The 19,357-nt window shown below is 42.7% G+C and overlaps 1 protein-coding gene across 1 annotated transcript in view; it reads right to left on the bottom strand.

Moving 5' to 3' along the window:
• LOC128643966 (autophagy-related protein 2 homolog A-like) overlaps nt 1-19,357 on the bottom strand; it is a gene marked incomplete at its 3' end in the record, with an annotated part of 148,128 nt that overhangs the window by 33,371 nt on the left and 95,400 nt on the right. The window contains exon 8 of the mRNA XM_053696731.1: nt 7,073-7,234. Coding sequence (XP_053552706.1) covers nt 7,073-7,234 — 162 coding nt within the window. The remainder of the gene's footprint in view (nt 1-7,072; nt 7,235-19,357) is intronic.

Below are 19,357 nucleotides of genomic sequence, written 5' to 3'. Positions count from 1 at the left end.
TACCTTGTCTTCACCATACCAGGTTCACCGATCGGTCCTGGCTCCAAAATCTTCATCCAACCCAAGCGGGGGCTGGCGATCCATCATCCGGCTGAAGTCTTCTATCATCCGGCAGCTGAAGAGGTCCAGAAGAGGCTCCAAAGTCTTCATCCTATCCGGGAAGAAGAGTAGATCCGGACCGGCAACCATCATCTTCCAAGCGGCATCTTCTATCTTCATCCGATGAGGACCGGCTCCATCCTGAAGACCTCCACTGCGGACCCATCTTCATCCGGCGACGTCCAACTGAAGAATGACGGTTCCTTTAAGGGACGTCATCCAAGATGGCGTCCCTCGAATTCCGATTGGCTGATAGGATTCTATCAGCCAATCGGAATTAAGGTAGGAATATTCTGATTGGCTGATGGAATCAGCCAATCAGAATCAAGTTCAATCCGATTGGCTGATCCAATCAGCCAATCAGATTGAGCTCGCATTCTATTGGCTGATCGGAACAGCCAATAGAATGCGAGCTCAATCTGATTGGCTCTACGCTCCTTTTTTGGAGCCTAACGCAGCCTTTCTGTGGACTCTCAATACCAGAGTTATTTTAAAGGTGCGGCCAGAAAAAAGCCGGCGTTAGCTACGCGGGTCGTTACCGACAAAACTCTAAATCTAGCCGTTAGTGGGGTTTTTTTCTTTTTATATTTTAATTTTCTTTCATTCACTTTGTTTATACTGTATTATTAAATGACTAAAATATCACTCACTGTTCAGTGTTGATCTTCTGTTATTATCTGTTAAAATTCAATAAAATAACAGAAAAAAATGAAAATCTTAATCAAATGCAATCTAAACATATGTAGACTAAAAGGGATATTGAACCCAAATGTTTTCTTTCATGATCCAGACAGAGCATGCAATTTTAAGCAATTTTCTATTTCTTTTCTATGGCATGGAGAATCCACAACGTCATTCCAATTACTAGTGGGATACTCAACTCCTGGCCAGCAAAGCTGTTAAGTGTAACTTCCATTACCCATAATCCCCAGTCATTCTCTTTGCCTTTGTCAATGGAGGATGTGCAAAGTTGGTGTCTGAAGATATTTTATCCTTATATGGGTACTTTTCCCTGCAAGCAAGGATGGGGTCTAGCTGTGTCCACGTCATTTTCTTTAGTAAGAGTAGTTAATGGCTTTTAGCAGTTAAAAGGTGGCAAGGTAGTCTTTGCTTTACTTTTAACATTTTGCTACCCCTTTGTAGAAAGCCAGAGTTAGTTACTCTGTTCTTTCTTTTCCTACAGGTCCATGACAGGGAGCGAAGTGCCTGTCACACCTAAGTAGCAGCATCTGTCCTGCAGCTGTATCTAAGGTAAGTGCCTTTACCTTCTAGGTACTGAAGGACAGCAGCACTTAAGAGGTTAATCTTCATACGGATCCATTTAGGGACATAGATATCCTTATTAGCTAAGGATACAGATTATGGCACAAATTGGGACTTAGATATCCTTATTAGTTAAGGATATATCTTATGGACTGATATGGCACTGTATGGGTTAAAAGGTTTTCAGTGAGAGACAAAGTTTATTTATTTTGCTGAAGGGACTTCTAAATCCTTTATTGTGAAACAGTAGAAGAAGGATGCAGCATTTTGATTAAGTCAGCGGAATGCAGGGCAATATATTAGAGGTCTTATTGAGATCAGACATATTTAGATCAGTTCAGAGAGGCTTATGGACATAACGGTAAAGGAAACTGTGAGACGTTTGCTTTTTCGCGCTTTTTGAATGGCACAGTTATTTTTCAATCCGCTCATGTGACGCCCCCACTTACGGTATATCGGAGCGGAGCTTAGTGAGATTGTAATGCGTTGGAGGTGTATCGCATTGTGTATCTCTGTCGGCTTTAAGATTTGACGTTTCTCATCAACGGATCGTTTGTTCTAAGAGGAGAAAATCCTTACAAGAAAGTCTCGCTTCCCCTGACTAGTGGGGTGTCAACCCTGTCTGGTAGGAGCCTCAGGCAATCTGAGGTCGCTTTGAAGGATTCATTTTATTGCTCTCTGCATATTTAATGATACATTTCTACTAAAATTTGAAAATTATTTTATTTTCTTCTGATATTAAGAAGCTGAATTCTGTAGTTATGGATTCAGAGTTAGATCAGTCTATGTCTGTTGACAGATGCTTACTATGTTTAGAGGCTCAAATTGTTCTGCCAATTCAATTTTTTTCCCTTAATCTAAAACTTTAAAATTTAAAGACAAATTACTCCCTTCTGAGCCAAATGTCTCTCAGAATAATGCTGTGCATGACATGCCTCTGCTTTCTCATCAAACATCCCAAGCCTTAGTTCTTTCCCATACTGTGCCTTCTGTGTCTTCTCAACCACCTGGGGGTGTTTATTTACCTGGAGATTTTGATGCTCAGATTACTTCTGCAGTATCAGCGGCTTTGTCAGCTTTCCTTCCTCGGGTAAGTTTAAGAGGAAATCTAAAGAATTGTCCGCCAGTAAGGCTTCTGACCCCTCTAAATCTGCGCTGGTCAACCTTTCTCAATTGTCTGATGAGGATAATACTTCAGTAGCTTCTGAGGGTGAAATTTCAGACTGACACTTTGGCGGAGAAACCTTCAGAATCTGAAGATGTTAATTTTAGATTTAAGTTTGAACACCTCAGGTTACTACTGAAAGAGGTTTTAGCTACTTTTGATGACTCTGAACCTTCGGTTGCTGCCAACCCCAAGACGTCTTATAAACTGGATAGAGTTTATGATTCTCCTTCTTCTGATGATGTTTTCCTGCTCCTAGGAAGATCTTGGAAATTATAGCTCAGGAATGGGATAAGCCAGGTGTTCCTTTTTCCCCGTCACCTATTTTTTAAAAAATGTTTCCTGTTGTTGACTCTAGGCGCACCGTGCCTAAAGTAGAAAGAGTTATCTCTACTTTAGCTAAAAGAACTACCATTCATATAGAGCATAGTTGTTCTATCAAGGATCCAATGTATAAGAAGCTAGAGGCTAACTTAAAAAAAGATGTATATCCATCAAGGCTTACAGTGGCAACCTGCAGCGAGCATTGCCACGGTTGCAGGAGCAGCATCTTATTAGTGTGATGCCCTGTCTGCTCTTATTTTTAAGAGACTACAGAAGAGGAGATCCAAGATAGGATCAAAGCTCTTAAACTGGCCAATAACTTTATCTGTGATGCCAACATGCAGATAATTAGACTGGGAGCTAAGATGTCTAGCTTCACTGTGCTAGCCTGCAGAGCTCTGTGGTTACAATCTTGGTCGGCTGATGTTTCTTCAAAGGCCAAGCTTTTGGCTTTACCTTATAAAGGGTGAAACTCTGTTTGGACCCGGTCTGGCGGAAATCATTTCAGAAATTATGGGTGGAAATGGATCTTTTCTACCTCAGGACAAGAAGAATAGACCTAAGGGTCGACAGTCTTCTAATTTTCGTTCCTTTCGCAAGTTCAAGGGACAGAAGTCCTCCTCTTCTTCTTCCAAACCAGACCAATCTAGGTCCAACTGGAAATCCAGATAGCCCTGGAATAGGGAAAAGCAAAACAAGAAACCCTCTGCTGACTCTAAATCAGCATGAAGGGTTCGCCCCGATCCAATTTTGGATCAGGTGGGGGGCAGGCTTTTCTTTTTTCGTCAGGCTTGGATACGCGATGTCCCAGATCCGTGGGCTGTGGACATAGTATCTCAGGGCTACAAAATAGGATTCAGATCTTGCCCTTCAAGACTATTCTCAAACCAGGTAAAGAGGGAGGCCTTCTTAAATTGCGTAGAGGACCTATCCTCCCTGGGAGTTATTGTACCAGTCCCTCTAGAGGAACAGGGTCAAATATTCTACTCAAATCTATTTGTGGTTGCCAAAAAAGAGAGAACTTTTTGTCCCATCCTAGATCTAAAGTGCCTAAACAAATTCCTCAGGTTTCCGTCCTTCAAGATGGAAACTATTCGTTCCATTCTTCCATTGGTTCAGGAAGGTCAGTTCATTATGACCATAGACCTGAAGGACGCGTATTTACACCTTCCCATTCACAGGGATCATTACCCGTTTCTAAAGTTTGCCTTTATGGACAAGCATTTCCAGTTTATTGCACTTCTATTTGGTCTTGCCACAGCTTCCAGAATATTCACAAAGGTTCTGGGAGCTCTATTGGCAGTGATCAGATCCCAGGGAATTGCTGTGGCGCCTTATCTTGACGACATCTTGATTCAGGCGTCATCTTTTCAACTAGCAAAATTTCATACAGAGATGCTGTCTTTTCTACGTTCCCACGGGTGGAAGGTGAATCTGGAAAAGAGTTCTCTAGTTCCAACTACAAGAGTCAGTTTCCTAGGGACAATCATAGATTCTCTGTCCATGAAGATTTTCCTGACGGACGTCAGAAGATCCAAACTTCTTGCTTCTTGCCTTTACCTCCAGTCTGCTTTTCGACCATCAGTGGCTCAATGCATGGAGGTAATTGGTCAGATGGTGGCTTCCATGGACATAATTCCTTTTGTTCGGTTTCATCTGCGACCGCTGCAGCTTTGCATGCTCCGTCAATGGAACGGAGACCATTCAGATTTATTGCAGAGGATAAATCTAGACCCCTAACAAGAGACTCTCTCTCATGGTGGATTTCACAGGAACATCTGTCTCGGGGCACTTCCTTCCTGAGACCTTCTTGGGTGATTGTGACTACGGACGCCAGCCTCTCAGGCTGGGAAGCAGTTTGGGGTCCTCTGAAAGCTCAGGGCCTGTGGTCTCGGGAAGAAAGTCTTCTCTTCCCATAAACACCTTGGAGTTGAGAGCAATCTTCAATGCCTTGACAGCTTGGCCTCAATTTTCTTTAGTCCGGTTTATCAGATTCCAGTCAGACAACATAACCTCAGTGGTTTACATCAACCACCAGGGAGGAACTCTGAGTTCTTTGGCCTTGAAGGAGGTTACTTTCATTCTGCAGTGGGCGGAAGCTCACAACTGTCTCCTATCTGCCATCCACATTCCAGAAGTGGACAATTGGGAAGCGGATTTTCTGAGCAAACAGACTTTTCCTCCCGGGAGTGGGCTCTCCATCCGGAAGTATTCTCCAGGATGACCCTCAGGTGGGAGTTTCCGGAGTTGGATCTGATGGTGTTGCGTCAAAACGCCAAGCTTCCAAGAGATCCTCAGGCCACCCTGATAGATGCTCTGGCGGTTTCTTGGGATTTCAGGCTAGCATACCTGTTTCCTCCATTTGCTCTCCTTCCACGAGTCATTGCTCGTATCAAGCAGGAGAGGAGCATCTGATTATTATAGCTCCTGCCTGGCCTCGCAGGATCTGGTGAAAATGTCATCTCTTCCACCTTGGAGGTTACCTCTGATGAAGGACCTTCTAAATCAGGGTCCATTCCTCTATCCAAATCTAGATTCATACCTTTTTTGGTATGAAGCTAAGGGTTTTTCTTGGAGTCAGGTGAGGAATCCACAAATTTTATCTTTTCTTCAGGATGGCCTGGAGAAAGGTTTGTCAGTCAGTACTCTGAAGGGTCAGATTTCTGCTCTGTCTATCCTTCTGCACAAACGTCTGGCAGAATTACCAGATGTTCAAGCTTTTGTTCAGGCCCTGGTCAGAATCAGGCCTGTGTTTAAACCTGTTGCTTCTCCTTGGAGCCTTAACCTCGTTCTTAAAGTTTTGCAGCAGGCTCCGTTTGAGCCGAAGCATGTTGTTGATATAAAATGGTTATCTTGGAAGGTTTTGTTTCTCCTTGCTATTCCTTCCGCTTGCAGAGTTTCTGAGCTTTCAGCTCTGCAGTGCGATTCCCTGTACCTTATTTTTCATGCAGATAAGGCGGTCCCTTCGTACTAAATTGGGGATTCTCCCTAAGGTGGTGTTAAAACGAAACATTAATCAGGAAATTGTTGTTCCTTTTTTTGTCCTAATCCTCCTTCTCATAAGGATGTCTTTTGCATAACTTGCATGTTGTGCATGCTCTAAAATTTTACTTACAAGCTACTAAGGATTTTAGGCAAACTTCTGCTCTGTTTTCTGTGTTCTCTGGAAAGTGTAAGGGACAGAAGGCCACTTCTACTACTATTTCCCTCAGAAGCATCCTGAGAGAATTACAGCTCATTCCACTAGGGCTGTCTCCTCATCTTGGGCTCTCAAAAATGAAGCTTCTGTGGAACAGATTTGCAAGGCGGCAACATGGTCTTCTTTGCATACTTTTTCCAAATTCTACAAATTTGATATTTTTGCCTCGGCTGAGGCTTCTTTTGGGAGAAAGGTTCTTCAAGCGTTGGTGCCTTCTGTTTAGGTCATCCTGCCTTGTTCTCCCACCCTGTTCATTCCATGTCCTCTAGCTTGGGTATTGGTTCCCACTAGTAATTAGAATGACGTTGTGGACTCTCCATGCCATAGGAAAGAACACAAAAATTATGCTTACCTGATAAATTTCTTTTTTTTCGGGGATGGAGAGTCCATGACCTTGCCCTCTTTTTTAATTATAATTCGGCAGTTTTTTTTTTAGTAAATCTCAGGCACCTTTTTCACCCTTGTGTTTCTTCTTTTTCCATTTTCCTTCGGCTAAATGACTGGCGATTATGGGTAAGGGAAGTTACACTTAACAGCTTTGCTGGGGTTCTCTTTGCCTTCTCCTGCAGGCCAGGATTTGAATAGCCCACTAGTAATTGGAATGACGTCGTGGACTCTCCATGCCCGGAAAGAAATTTATCAGGTAAGCATAAATTTTGTTTTTACTCCTATTATCAATTATGTCTTTGTTCTCTTGACATCTTTATTTGAAAAGGCAGGAATGTAAGCTTAGTAGCCAGCCCATTTTTGGTTTAGCACCTGGGTAGCGCTTGCTGATTGGTGGCAAAATGTAGACACCATTTAGCAAGCACTACCCATGGTGATGAACCAAAAATGGCCCAGCCCCTTAGCTTACATTCCTGCTTTTTCAAATAAAATTACTAAGAGAATGAAGAAAAATTTATAATAGGAGTAAATTAGAAAGTTGCTTAAAATTGCATGATCTATCTGAATCATGAAAGAAAAAAGTTGGGCTTCATATCCCTTTAAAGGATACAAGGTTCTTAAAGGTCAGTGCTCACCTCCATTCTCTAACACCTGGAAGGGCACAAGTTCGGGATCGTTTACAAAGATGGATCCAGGTCCTGAGTGCAGTTGTTGATTCAGATCTTGCTCGATCAGCTTTAAATCCTCCTGGTCCAGCGGACGACTTTTTAGCAATTTTTCTCTAATACTGCTTGATTCTGGGAATACATTAGCAAACGTATTATATTTCTATTATGATCAGAAGGTGGAATCAAAAATGTTCTCAACAAGTTTGTTATCTCATTGTTACACTTAGTGTCAAGGTAGCGCTACCAGACAACCGTCAGCAAGAGACGGCATGCAACAGTACTACTAGGGTAATTTTTTATTTTTTAGGTTGTTAATCTATAAAATGCCCTTCTGTGACAACTGTATTTTTATTTATTTATTATTATTTTTTCAAAGCTTTATTTAGATCTGCAAATTACATTACATAAGTTTGCATGATACAATAAATTAACATTGTTTTCTGTAATGTGGATAAGTTAACATTAGAAAAACCATAACAAAAAACAATTGCTATAACATTCAAAACCGACTGTATGCATTAGTTAAGTAAGAATTCCTAGTTAGGGTGTTTAAGTGGAAAAATGAGGTGAATTTGGATGTGACAACTGTATTTTTATTTTTAAGTGATGATAAGCTCTCTTTCTGATCCGGAATGCTAGGGATATTTTAGATGGAGTTTCATTCATCAGTTGTAATGAAGATACGCTATAACTTACTTAATATAGATATGAAATAAAACTTCCCAGTGCTTCGTCGCCCACTTCAAAAGTCAATTTTTCTGTGAGCTAAAGGTTTGAATTGTTGTCCAATCAGCACTCTCCCCATATGGCACTTTTGTTGTAGCTAGAGCGCTGATTAGAGAAAAATTCAAACCTTTAGCTCACAGAATAAACAAATTATGCTTACCTGATAATTTAATTTCCATCTGTGGGAGGAGAGTCCACTGCTTCATTCATTACTTGTTGGAATTAGGAACCTGGCCACCAAGAGGAGGCAAAGACACCCTAGCCAAAGTCTTAAATACCTCCCCCACTCCCCTCATCCCCCAAGTCATTCTGCCAAGGGAACAAGGAACAGTAAGACAAAATATCAGGGTATAAATGGTGCCAGAAGATTAAAATTTAATTTAGGTCTGCCCACCAGAGAAACGTGCGGGGGCAGTGGACTCCCTCACACAGATGGAAATGATATTATAAGGTAAGCATAATTTATGTTCTCCATCTTAATGGGAGGAGAGTCTACTGCTTCATTCATTACTTGTGGGAACAAATACCCAAGCTCTAGAGGACACTGAATGAAAAAAACGGGAGGGCAAAAGGAGGCAGACCCTAAACTGAGGGCACCACAGCCTGCAGAACCAAAAGCTGCTTCCGCCGAAGCAAAGGCATAAAATTTATACAATTTTGCAAAAGTATGTAAAGACCAAGTGGCAGCCTTACAAATCTGCTCCATTGAGGCCTCATTCTTAAAGGCCCAAGAAGAGGCCACAGCTCTAGTTGAGTGAGCCATAATCCTCTGAGGAGGCTTGTGTCCCGCTGTCTCATATGCCAGACGGATCATACTCCTCAACCAAAAGGATAGAGAAGTGGCAGAGGCCCTCTACCCCCTGCGCTTCCCTTAATACACAACAAATAAGGACGAAGTCTGCCTAAACTCCTTTGTGGCCTAAAGATAAAACTTCAAGGCCCGAACCACGTCCAGATTATGAAGTAACCTCTCCTTTGAAGAAGAAGGGTTAGGACACAAAGAAGGAACTACTATTTCCTGATTGATGTTACAACTCGACACCACCTTGGGAAGAAAACCCAATACAGTGCGGAGAACAGCCTTATCGGCGTGAAAAACTAAGTAGGGAGGCTCACATTGCAAGGCCGCCAACTCAGAGACTCTGCATGCCGATGCAATAGTCAGTTGGAATATGACTTTCCATGAAAGGATCTTAATGTCAAGTGCATGCATAGGCTCAAACGGAGCCCTCTGCAAAACCTTAAGTACCAAATCTAAGCTTCAAGGAGGAGCCAAATTCTTAAAGAAAGGTCTGATCCTAACCAGAGCCTGAACAAAGGACTGAATGTCAGGAAGCTCCGCAAGCTTCTTATGCAACAGTACAGACAAAGCCGAGATTTGTCCCCTTAGGGAACTGGCAGCAAGACCCTTATACAGACCGTCCTGGAGAAAGGCCAAAGTTCTGAATACCCGGACCTTGTGCCAGGGGTATCCTCGTTCCTTACACCAGGGCAAGTAGGTCCTCCACACCTTGTGGTAGATGCGTCAAGTGACCGGCTTCCTGGCCTGAACGAGTGTCAATCACTCTCTCCGAGAATCCTCTCTTGGCTAAGAGTAGACGGTCAATCTCCACGCAGTCAGCCTCAGAGAATCGAGATTTTGATGAAGGACCTTGAACCAGGAGATCCCTTCAACAAGGTTACCTCCACGGAGGAGATGATGACATCCCCACCAGATCCCCAAACCACATCCTCCGCAGCCACGACGGAGCAGAGCAATCAGAATAGCCAAAGCTTGCTCCTGCTTGATGCGGGCCACTACACGAGGTAGAAGAGGCAATGGTGGAAATATGTAAATTAGGTTGAAATCCCAGGGCACCGCCAAGGCATCTATCAGTTTGGCCTGGGGATCCCTAGATCACGACCCGTATCTGGGTAGCTTGTAATTAAGTCTGGGTAGCATTAATATATCCACCTGCCCCCCACAGCATGCCAAAACTGTTAGTCCAAGTAACAATTCTAGAAATTCTAGTAGAAAAATTCTTCGTGCCATGAGCACAAATGCTCGCAGCTTAGGAAATAAATTACCTGAACTCATTTCAATAATGACTAGGGACAACTTGGATTTAGTAGCTATAACAGAAACATGGTACAATGATTTGCATGACTGGGACATAGTCATACCTGGATACAGGTTATTTAAAAAGAACAGAGTAGGAAAGAAAGGTGGAGGAGTTGCTTTGTATGTAAATGAAAATATAAAGGTTACTGAAATTGTAGGAACAAATGATGAGGTGGAAAGTATTTGGGTGACTTTGGAAATTGGAGATAAAAATGTTTTTAGAATAGGGGTTGTATATAGGCCTCCATTGCAGGATGAAAAACTGGACAATCTGTTATTAGATGAAATAACCAAAATGACCATGAAGGGTAAGGTTATAGTACTGGGGGACTTTAATTTGCCAGATATAGACTGGAAGATTCCTTCTGCTAGATCGGCTAGAAGCAGGTATATTCTTGAATCTCTGCTAGGGGAATCACTTGAACAATTAGTCAAGGAACCAACTCGTAAGGAAGCTATATTAGATCTAATACTTACAAACAGTGATACAGTTTCAGATGTGTCTGTAGGTGAGAACTTAGGATCCAGTGATCATCAATCTGTTTGGTTTAGTATTCATGTTCAGGAACTGTACACCCAGACTAAAACAAAAGTTTTAGACTTTAGGACGGCAGATTTTTCATTAATGGGAGAATACCTAAAAAACTATTTAAAGGGGAAAAATCTTATTACAGGGGTTCAAGAACAGTGGGAATTTGTGAAAGGTGCCATTTTAGATGCAACCGCACACTGTATTAGACATGTCTGTAAAAGTAAAAGAAAGCGGAAACCAATTTGGTTTTCCAAAGAAGTAGCACATGCTGTAAAGACAAAAAAGATAGCTTATAAAAATTACAGACACACACAAGCAGATGATGATATGAAAATATGGAGACTCCAACAAAAAAAGACTAAGCAGTTAATTAGGAAGGTTAAAGCTGATGCAGAAGAGAAGATAGCACAGTCAGTAAAACATGGGGACAAAACATTCTTTAGATATATCAGTGAAAGAAGAAAAAATAAGGTAGGAATAGTAAAATTGAAATCAGTTGATGGTAGAATAATAGAAGGAGATAAGCAGATTGCAGACTGTCTCAATGATTACTTCTGTTCTGTTTTCACTAAAGATTGTGAAGATACAATGTCTACATTAAGGGATGCTATGCAAAATAGAAACAAGCTTAACAGTAATCTTTTTACAGAGGATGAGGTTTTGTTAGCATTATCAAAAATAAATGTTACAAAGGCAGTGGGTCCTGATAATATTCATCCAAGGGTTTTAAAAGAACTTCGTTCAGTGCTAACTGTCCCATTAACTGATCTGTTTAATCAGTCACTATTAACAGGAGCTGTCCCAGATGATTGGAGAATAGCAAATGTAATACCTCTTCATAAAAAGGGCAGTAGAGAAGAATCTGGCAACTACAGGCCAGTTAGTTTAACTTCAGTAGTAGGGAAATTAATGGAAAGCCTCTTAAAGGAAAGAATTATGACTTACATAAAGACAAACAATTTAGAGGACCAAAATCAGCATGGTTTTACTTCAGGGAGATCATGTCAGACTAATCTAATTGACTTCTTTGATTATGTAACAAAAGTATTAGACAAGGGAGGAGCAGTTGATGTAGCATATCTAGATTTCAGCAAAGCATTTGACACCGTCCCACACAATAAACTTATTCACAAACTATATCTCCTTGGTCTAGATTCAAAAATTGTGAACTGGGTGGAATGCTGGCTTAAGGACAGAAAACAAAGTGTCTTAGTAAATGGAGTTCATTCAGCAGAGGGGGCTGTTACTAGTGGTGTTCCTCAGGGGTCAGTTCTGGGGCCTGTTTTGTTTAACATATTTATCTGCGATATCAGCAAAGGGCTACAGGGGAAAGTATGTCTCTTTGCAGATGATACAAAAATTTGCAACAGAGTGGATGTTCCAGGGGGGGTAGACAAAATGAGAAGTGATATACAACAATTGGAGGATTGGACAAACGACTGGGATCTAAAGTTTAACACAGCAAAGTGTAAAATAATGCATTTAGGGAAGAAAAATCCAAATGTTAATTACAGACTCAATGACACTTTACTGACTGTTACAGACGAGGAACAGGACTTGGGAATTATTATTTCAGATGATTTAAAACTTAGTAAACAATGTAGTAAGGCAGCGAGTAAGGCTAGCAGAATGCTTGGATGTATTGGTAGAGGTATTTGCAGCAGAAATAGTAAGGTTCTTATGCCACTTTATAGATCATTAGTTAGGCCTCATCTTGAGTATTGTGTGCAGTTCTGGAGGCCATATCTTCAGAAGGATATTAACAAACTTGAATCTGTGCAAAGGAGGGCTACCAAAATGGTACATGGTCTAAAAAATAAAACTTACCAGGATAGGCTCAATGACCTAAATATGTATAGCTTAGAGGAGAGAAGGGAAAGAGGTGATATGATAGCAACTTTCAAGTACATTAAAGGGTTTAGTAAAACTGAGGCTGTGGGTATTTTACATAAAATGGAAAATTCAAGAACAAGGGGTCATGAGCTCAAGCTAAAGGGTAGTAGATTCAGGAGTAATTTGAGGAAGCACTTCTTTACAGAAAGAGTGATTGATTTATGGAATAAACTTCCTCAAGAGGTAGTAGCAACAAACACTGTGGGGGACTTTAAAAATGCATGGGACAAGCATAGGGCTATCCTACGAACTAGATAAGTTTATACTGTTAGGTAAGGTGGGGCAGACTTGCTGGGCCTATGGCTCTTATCTGCCGTCAATATCTATGTTTCTATGTTTCTAAGTCTGGATCTATCTCCAGTGTCCCCCATCTGTTGCAGATCTCCGCAAACACCTCGGGATAGAGAGACCATTCCCATGGATGAAACGTCTGTCTGCTCAGAAAATCCGGTTCCCAGTTGTCCACACCCGGAATGTGGATGAGAGAGAACAATTGTGAGTCTCTGCCCATTCCAGAATCCAATATACTTCCCTCATGGCTAGGGAACTTCTCGTTCCCCCCTGATGGTTTATGTAAGCCACTGAGGTAATGTTATTCGACTGGAATCTGATGAATGGGGACGACCCCAGGGGGTGCCAAGCCCTCAGAGCGTTGAAGATCGCTCGAAGTTCCAGAATATTTATAGGTATGCTCGATTCCTCTCGAGCCCATCTGCCCTGTGTCTTTCTGGTACCTCAAACAGCTCCCCATCCTGATAGACCTGCATCCGTGGTCACAATCTCCCAGGATGGTCTCAAAAAGGATGTCCCCTGTACAGCTGCCCCGGTCGGGTCCACCAAGATAGGGACTCCCTCACCGGTCTGTCAAGAGATATCTTTTGAGACAGATCTGAATGATCACCATTCCATTGTCTCAACATGCACAGCTGAAGAGGTCTGAGATGGAACTTGGCGAATGGAATGACGTCTATGCTGGATACCATGAGCCCTATCACCTCCATGCACCTGGCTACAGGATGTCCTTGAGGATGTCTGGAGAGATAGACAGTTGGACGCTAGCTTGCAACGTCTCTGATCTGTCAAGAATATCTTCATGACTGAAGAAGCTATTATTGTACCCAGGAATTCCACCCTGTTGCTGGGGATCAAGGAACTCTTGCCTTTGTTTATCTTCCACCCGTGGGATCGAAGGAGAAGGAGGAGAGACCTTGAGTAATCCTCCGCAAGACTATAGGACGGAGCCTGGACCAGGATATCATCCAGATAAGGTGCCACAGCAATCCCTCTGGCTCTCGCTACCACGAGTAGAGCTCCCAGAACCTTTGTAAAGACTTTTGGGGCAGTCGCCATACAAACGGAAGGGCCACAAACTGGAAGTGCCAGTCCAGGAAGGCGAATCTTAGAAACCTGACTTGATCTTTGTGGATTGGAACGTGAAGGTAAGCGTCCTTTAGGTCTATAGTCATGAATTGTCCCCCTTGAACCAGGGGCAAAATTGACCTGATCGTCTCCATTTTGAACGATGGAACTGACAAAAACTTAATTGGGGTCTTTAGGTCCAGAATTGGACAAAACATGCCCTCCTTCTTTTGGATCACGAAAAGGTTTGAATAATACCCAGACCTCTTTCTGCCGGAGGGACTGGGACGATTACTCCGAGATATGGGAGATCCCTCACACACCCTAGGAAGGCGTCTCTCTTCTCTGGTTTTGAAGATATGTTTGACAGGAGGAACTTGCCTCTGGGCGGATATGACTTGAATCCTATCCTGTAACCCTGGGCTACGACCTCCAGAACCCAAGGGTTTATAACGTCTCTTCTACAGACCTCAGCAAGATCCGAGGATGGATCGGGGGCCGCCCCTTCATGCCGACTTTGACTCGGAGGGCTTCTTGTTCTGCTTGGACATGTTCCAAGAATAAGCTGACTTTCAAGATCCCTTGGACCGTTCAGACTTTGCGGCAGGCTGCTGGCACTGAGACTTGTCCGCACGAAAGGGACGAAAAGTAGACCCCATAGGTTTAGTCTTCTTATCCTGAGGCAAGAAGGCACCCTTGCCACCCGTGACCATAGACATAATGGAATCCAGGCCCGGGCCAAACAAAACTTTCCCCTTGAACGGAACGGAAAGTAAACAAGACTTGGAAGTCATGTCCGCAGACCACGACTTTAACCATAAAGCCCTGCGGGCTAAAACAGAAAAACCTGATGTCTTAGCATTCGGGCGAATTATCTGCATGTTAGCATCACAAATTAACCAATGAGCTACCCTTAAGGCCTTAATTAGTTTCTGAATCTCATCGAGGGGAGTCTCCACCTCGACCATCGCTGTCAGAGCGTCACACCAGTAGGTAGCCGCACCTGACACTGCATCGACCGCCGTCGCAGGTTGAAAACGAACCCGTGAGTTGGAACATCTTCCGCAACATGGACTCCATCTTTTTATTGAGCTATCCTCAAGCGGAATAGTCGTTCTCTTAGCGAGCGTGGAGATAGCACCATCCACCTTAGGGATGGTACCCCACAGCTCAAGCTGTGAATCCAGAACAGGGAATAGCTTTTTAAAAGAAGAGGAGGGGAAAAGGACAAGCCAAGTTTCTCCCATTCATTCTTAATAATATTAGCCATCTTGATGGGAACCGGGAAGGCCCAAAGGCACTACCCTGTCCTCATACACCCTATCAAGTTTAGGGATCGAAGGTTCCTCCGGTAGTTTCGGTTCCGGAACCTCCAGCATAGCAAGCACCTCTTTCAGCAGGAAGCACAAATGCTCCATTTTAAACTTAAAAGGACACTGAACCCAATTTTTTTATTTCATGATTCGAATAGAGCATGCAATTTTAAACAACTTTCTAATTTACTCCTATTATCAATTTTTCTTTGTTCTCTTGCTATCTTTATTGGAAAAAGAAGGCATCGGGCATCTAGGCTTTTTTGGTTCAGCACTCTAAACAGCACTTTTTTATTGGTGGATGAATTTATCCACCAATCAGCAAGAACAACCCAGGTTGTTCACCAAAAATGGGCCGGCATCTAAACTAACATTCTTGCATTTCAAATAAAGATACCAAGAGAGTGAAGAAAATTTTATAATAGGAGTAAATTAGAAAGTTGCTTAAAATTTCATGCTCTATCTGAATCACGAAAGAAAAAATTTGGGTTCAGTGTCCCTTTAAATCTGGTTCCTCCGCGGACGGAGGCCTAAAAGTAGCCGATTCCAACCCAGAAGCGACATCCTCCGATAAGTCGGAGTTGTCCTCCTCAGCAGATAATCTATCTGAGACATCCAGCGGAGTCGAAGACCCCTGAGACGGATAGCAGTGCCGAACCTTCAGTTTCCTGCCTGGACCAGGATATCGTCCAGATAAGGTGCCACAGCAATCCCTCTGGCTCTCGCTACCATGAGTAGAGCAACCAGAACCTTTGTAAAGACTTTTGGGGCAGTCGCCATACCAAAGGGAAGGGCCACAAACTGGAAGTGTCTGTCCAGGAAGGAGAATCTTAGAAACCTGACATGATCTTTGTGGATTGGAACGTGAAGGTAAGCGTCCTTTAGGTCTATAGTCATGAATTGTCCCTCTTGAACCAGGGGCAAAATTGACCTGATCGTCTCCATTTTGAACGATGGAACTGACAAAAACTTAATTGGGGTCTTTAGGTCCAGAATTGGACGAAACATGCCCTCCTTCTTTGGGACCATGAAAAGATTTGAATAATACCCCAGACCTCTCCGAGAGATGAGAGATCCCTCACACACCCCAGGAAGGCATCTCTCTTCTCTGGTTTTGAAGATATGTTTGACAGGAGGAACCTGCCTCTGGGCGGATATGACTTGAAACACTTTTTTATTGGTGGATGAATTTAGCCACCAATCAGCAAGAACAGCCCAGGTTGTCCACCAAAAATGGGCCGGCATCTAAACTTACATTCTTGCATTTCAAATAAAGATACCAAGAGAGTGAAGAAAATTTTATAATTGGAGTAAATTAGAAAGTTTCTTAAAATTTCATGCTCTATCTGAATCACGAAAGAAAAAATTTGGGTTCAGTGTCCCTTTAAAATCTGGTTCCTCCGTGGATGGAGGCCTAAAAGTAGCTGATTCCACCCAGAAGCGACATCCTCCAACAAGTCGGAGTTCTCCTCCTCAGCGGATAATCTGAGACATCCAGCGGAGTCGAAGACCCCTGAGACGGATAGCAGTGCCGAACCTTCCGCTTGCGCTTAGTAGGGCAAGGCATCGCATTAATGGCCACAGAATCCGCTGTCTGTAACTGATCGGCGAAGTCAGGCAGCCAAAGGGCCCCTCCCGCAGGAGGATTAGTAGTGCCCTGGGGAACTGCTTGTGTAATCGGAGATGAGTGCAGGGAACGCACCTCGCGTGGTGGAAAACTCTCCGAGGTGGACGGCTCAGTCATACTAAATATTCTATTCTTATTAGATACAGAGAGTGCAGAATTATTAGGCAAGTTGTATTTTTGAGGATTAATTTTATTATTGAACAACAACCATGTTCTCAATGAACCCAAAAAACTCATTAATATCAAAGCTGAATAGTTTTGGAAGTAGTTTTTAGTTTGTTTTTAGTTATAGCTATTTTAGGGGGATATGTGTGTGTGCAGGTGACTATTACTGTGCATAATTATTAGGCAACTTAACAAAAAACAAATATATACCCATTTCAATTATTAATTTTTACCAGTGAAACCAATATAACATCTCAACATTCACAAATATACATTTCTGACATTCAAAAACAAAACAAAAACAAATCAATGACCAATATAGCCACCTTTCTTTGCAAGGGCACTCAAAAGCCTGCCATCCATGGATTCTGTCAGTGTTTTGATCTGTTCACCATCAACATTGCGTGCAGCAGCAACCACAGCCTCCCAGACACTGTTCAGAGAGGTGTACTGTTTTCCCTCCTTGTAAATCTCACATTTGATGATGGACCACAGGTTCTCAATGGGGTTCAGATCAGGTGAACAAGGAGGCCATGTCATTAGATTTTCTTCTTTTATACCCTTTCTTGCCAGCCACGCTGTGGAGTACTTGGACGCGTGTGATGGAGCATTGTCCTGCATGAAAATCATGTTTTTCTTGAAGGATGCAGACTTCTTCCTGTACCACTGCTTGAAGAAGGTGTCTTCCAGAAACTGGCAGTAGGACTGGGAGTTGAGCTTGACTCCATCCTTAACCCGAAAAGGCCCCACAAGCTCATCTTTGATGATACCAGCCCAAACCAGTACTCCACCTCCACCTTGCTGGCGTCTGAGTCAGACTGGAGCTCTCTGCCCTTTACCAATCCAGCCACGGGCCCATCCATCTGGCCCATCAAGACTCACTCTCATTTCATCAGTCCATAAAACCTTTGAAAAATCAGTCTTGAGATATTTCTTGGCCCAGTCTTGACGTTTCAGCTTGTGTGTCTTGTTCAGTGGTGGTCGTCTTTCAGCCTTTCTTACCTTGGCCATGTCTCTGAGTATTGCACACCTTGTGCTTTTGGGCACTCCAGTGATGTTGCAGCTCTGAAATATGGCCAAACTGGTGGCAAGTGGCATCTTGGCAGCTGCACGCTTGACTTTTCTCAGTTCATGGGCAGTTATTTTGTGCCTTGGTTTTTCCACACGCTTCTTGCGACACTGTTGACTATTTTGAATGAAACGCTTGATTGTTCGATGATCACGCTTCAGAAGCTTTGCAATTTTAAGAGTGCTGCATCCCTCTGCAAGATATCTCACTATTTTTGACTTTTCTGAGCCTGTCAAGTCCTTCTTTTGACCCATTTTGCCAAAGGAAAGGAAGTTGCCTAATAATTATGCACACCTGATATAAGGTGTTGATGTCATTAGACCACACCCCTTCTCATTACAGAGATGCACATCACCTAATATGCTTAATTGGTAGTAGGCTTTCGAGCCTATACAGCTTGGAGTAAGATAACATGCATAAAGAGGATGATGTGGTCAAAATACTCATTTGCCTAATAATTCTGCACTCCCTGTATAGCAATATCATCAAAGCATGTGGAACAGAGTTGAGTAGGCGGTTCAACTGGAACCTCCTCACAATATACACAGTTAATCGGTTTAGATAAAGAGGGCGTATCCTCTAACATATCAGAGTCCTCCATACCCATAGCTTGAGCCTTTATTACGGACTTGATAAAAGTTAAATGGCACCCTTATATCCCAATGGCCGGGGGGGCACTCACCACCTCCTATGACCCGGACTACGAGAAACAGCTTCGACTCTGAACGCAGGTCGGGAAAGAGGAAGTTACACTGTGACCCTGTCTTCTTTCATATATATATATATATATATATATATATATATATATATATAAACGTAATGATCTTACCAGAATCAATGCCGTGGAACAGGAACACGGCCTTTTAAGTGTGATAGGGTAGTAGCATCACTCCTGACATGGACTTGAGAGCAGAAAGCAGGCAGCGAAACTTGTCAACGCTGATTGCTTATGGAGCTGTTAATCTGAGTCGGGATGGGTTCGCAGAAAGACTCTCCCTGCATCTCTGGACTCTAACATTTATCAATGCTCTCACTGAGAGGCTGACAAGGTTACTTAAAACTCCAGTCCTATTTCGAAGAGTACTGCCCTCCATAAGAGACTACTCTGAATCTTCCGACACTTATCTGCCAACCTTCTTGGAAAGGCAAAGAATGACTGGGGGATGAGGGGAGTGGGGGAGGTATTTAAGCCTTTGGCTGGGGTGTCTTTGCCTCCTCCTGATGGCCAGGTTCTTAATTCCCACAAGTAATGAATGAAGCAGTGGACTCCCCTCCTATTAAGATGGAAATTGACTTTTGAAGTGGGCAGCGGAGCGCGGGGTATCTAAATTTCATATCTATTTTAAAAACTAAGTTACATTTCATCTTCATTACAACTGAAGTATTAAACTCGATCTAAAATATCACTAACATTTCAGATCTGTTTTTTAAAATAGGGATAGTTTACCATCACTTTAAGAAACACGC

This window comes from Bombina bombina, unplaced genomic scaffold, assembly GCF_027579735.1.
Source record: "Bombina bombina isolate aBomBom1 unplaced genomic scaffold, aBomBom1.pri scaffold_679, whole genome shotgun sequence".
In the NCBI taxonomy this organism is placed as follows: domain Eukaryota; kingdom Metazoa; phylum Chordata; class Amphibia; order Anura; family Bombinatoridae; genus Bombina; species Bombina bombina.
Note: the sequence above shows the minus strand (reverse complement) of the source record. Positions and strands in the feature narration are given on the sequence as shown.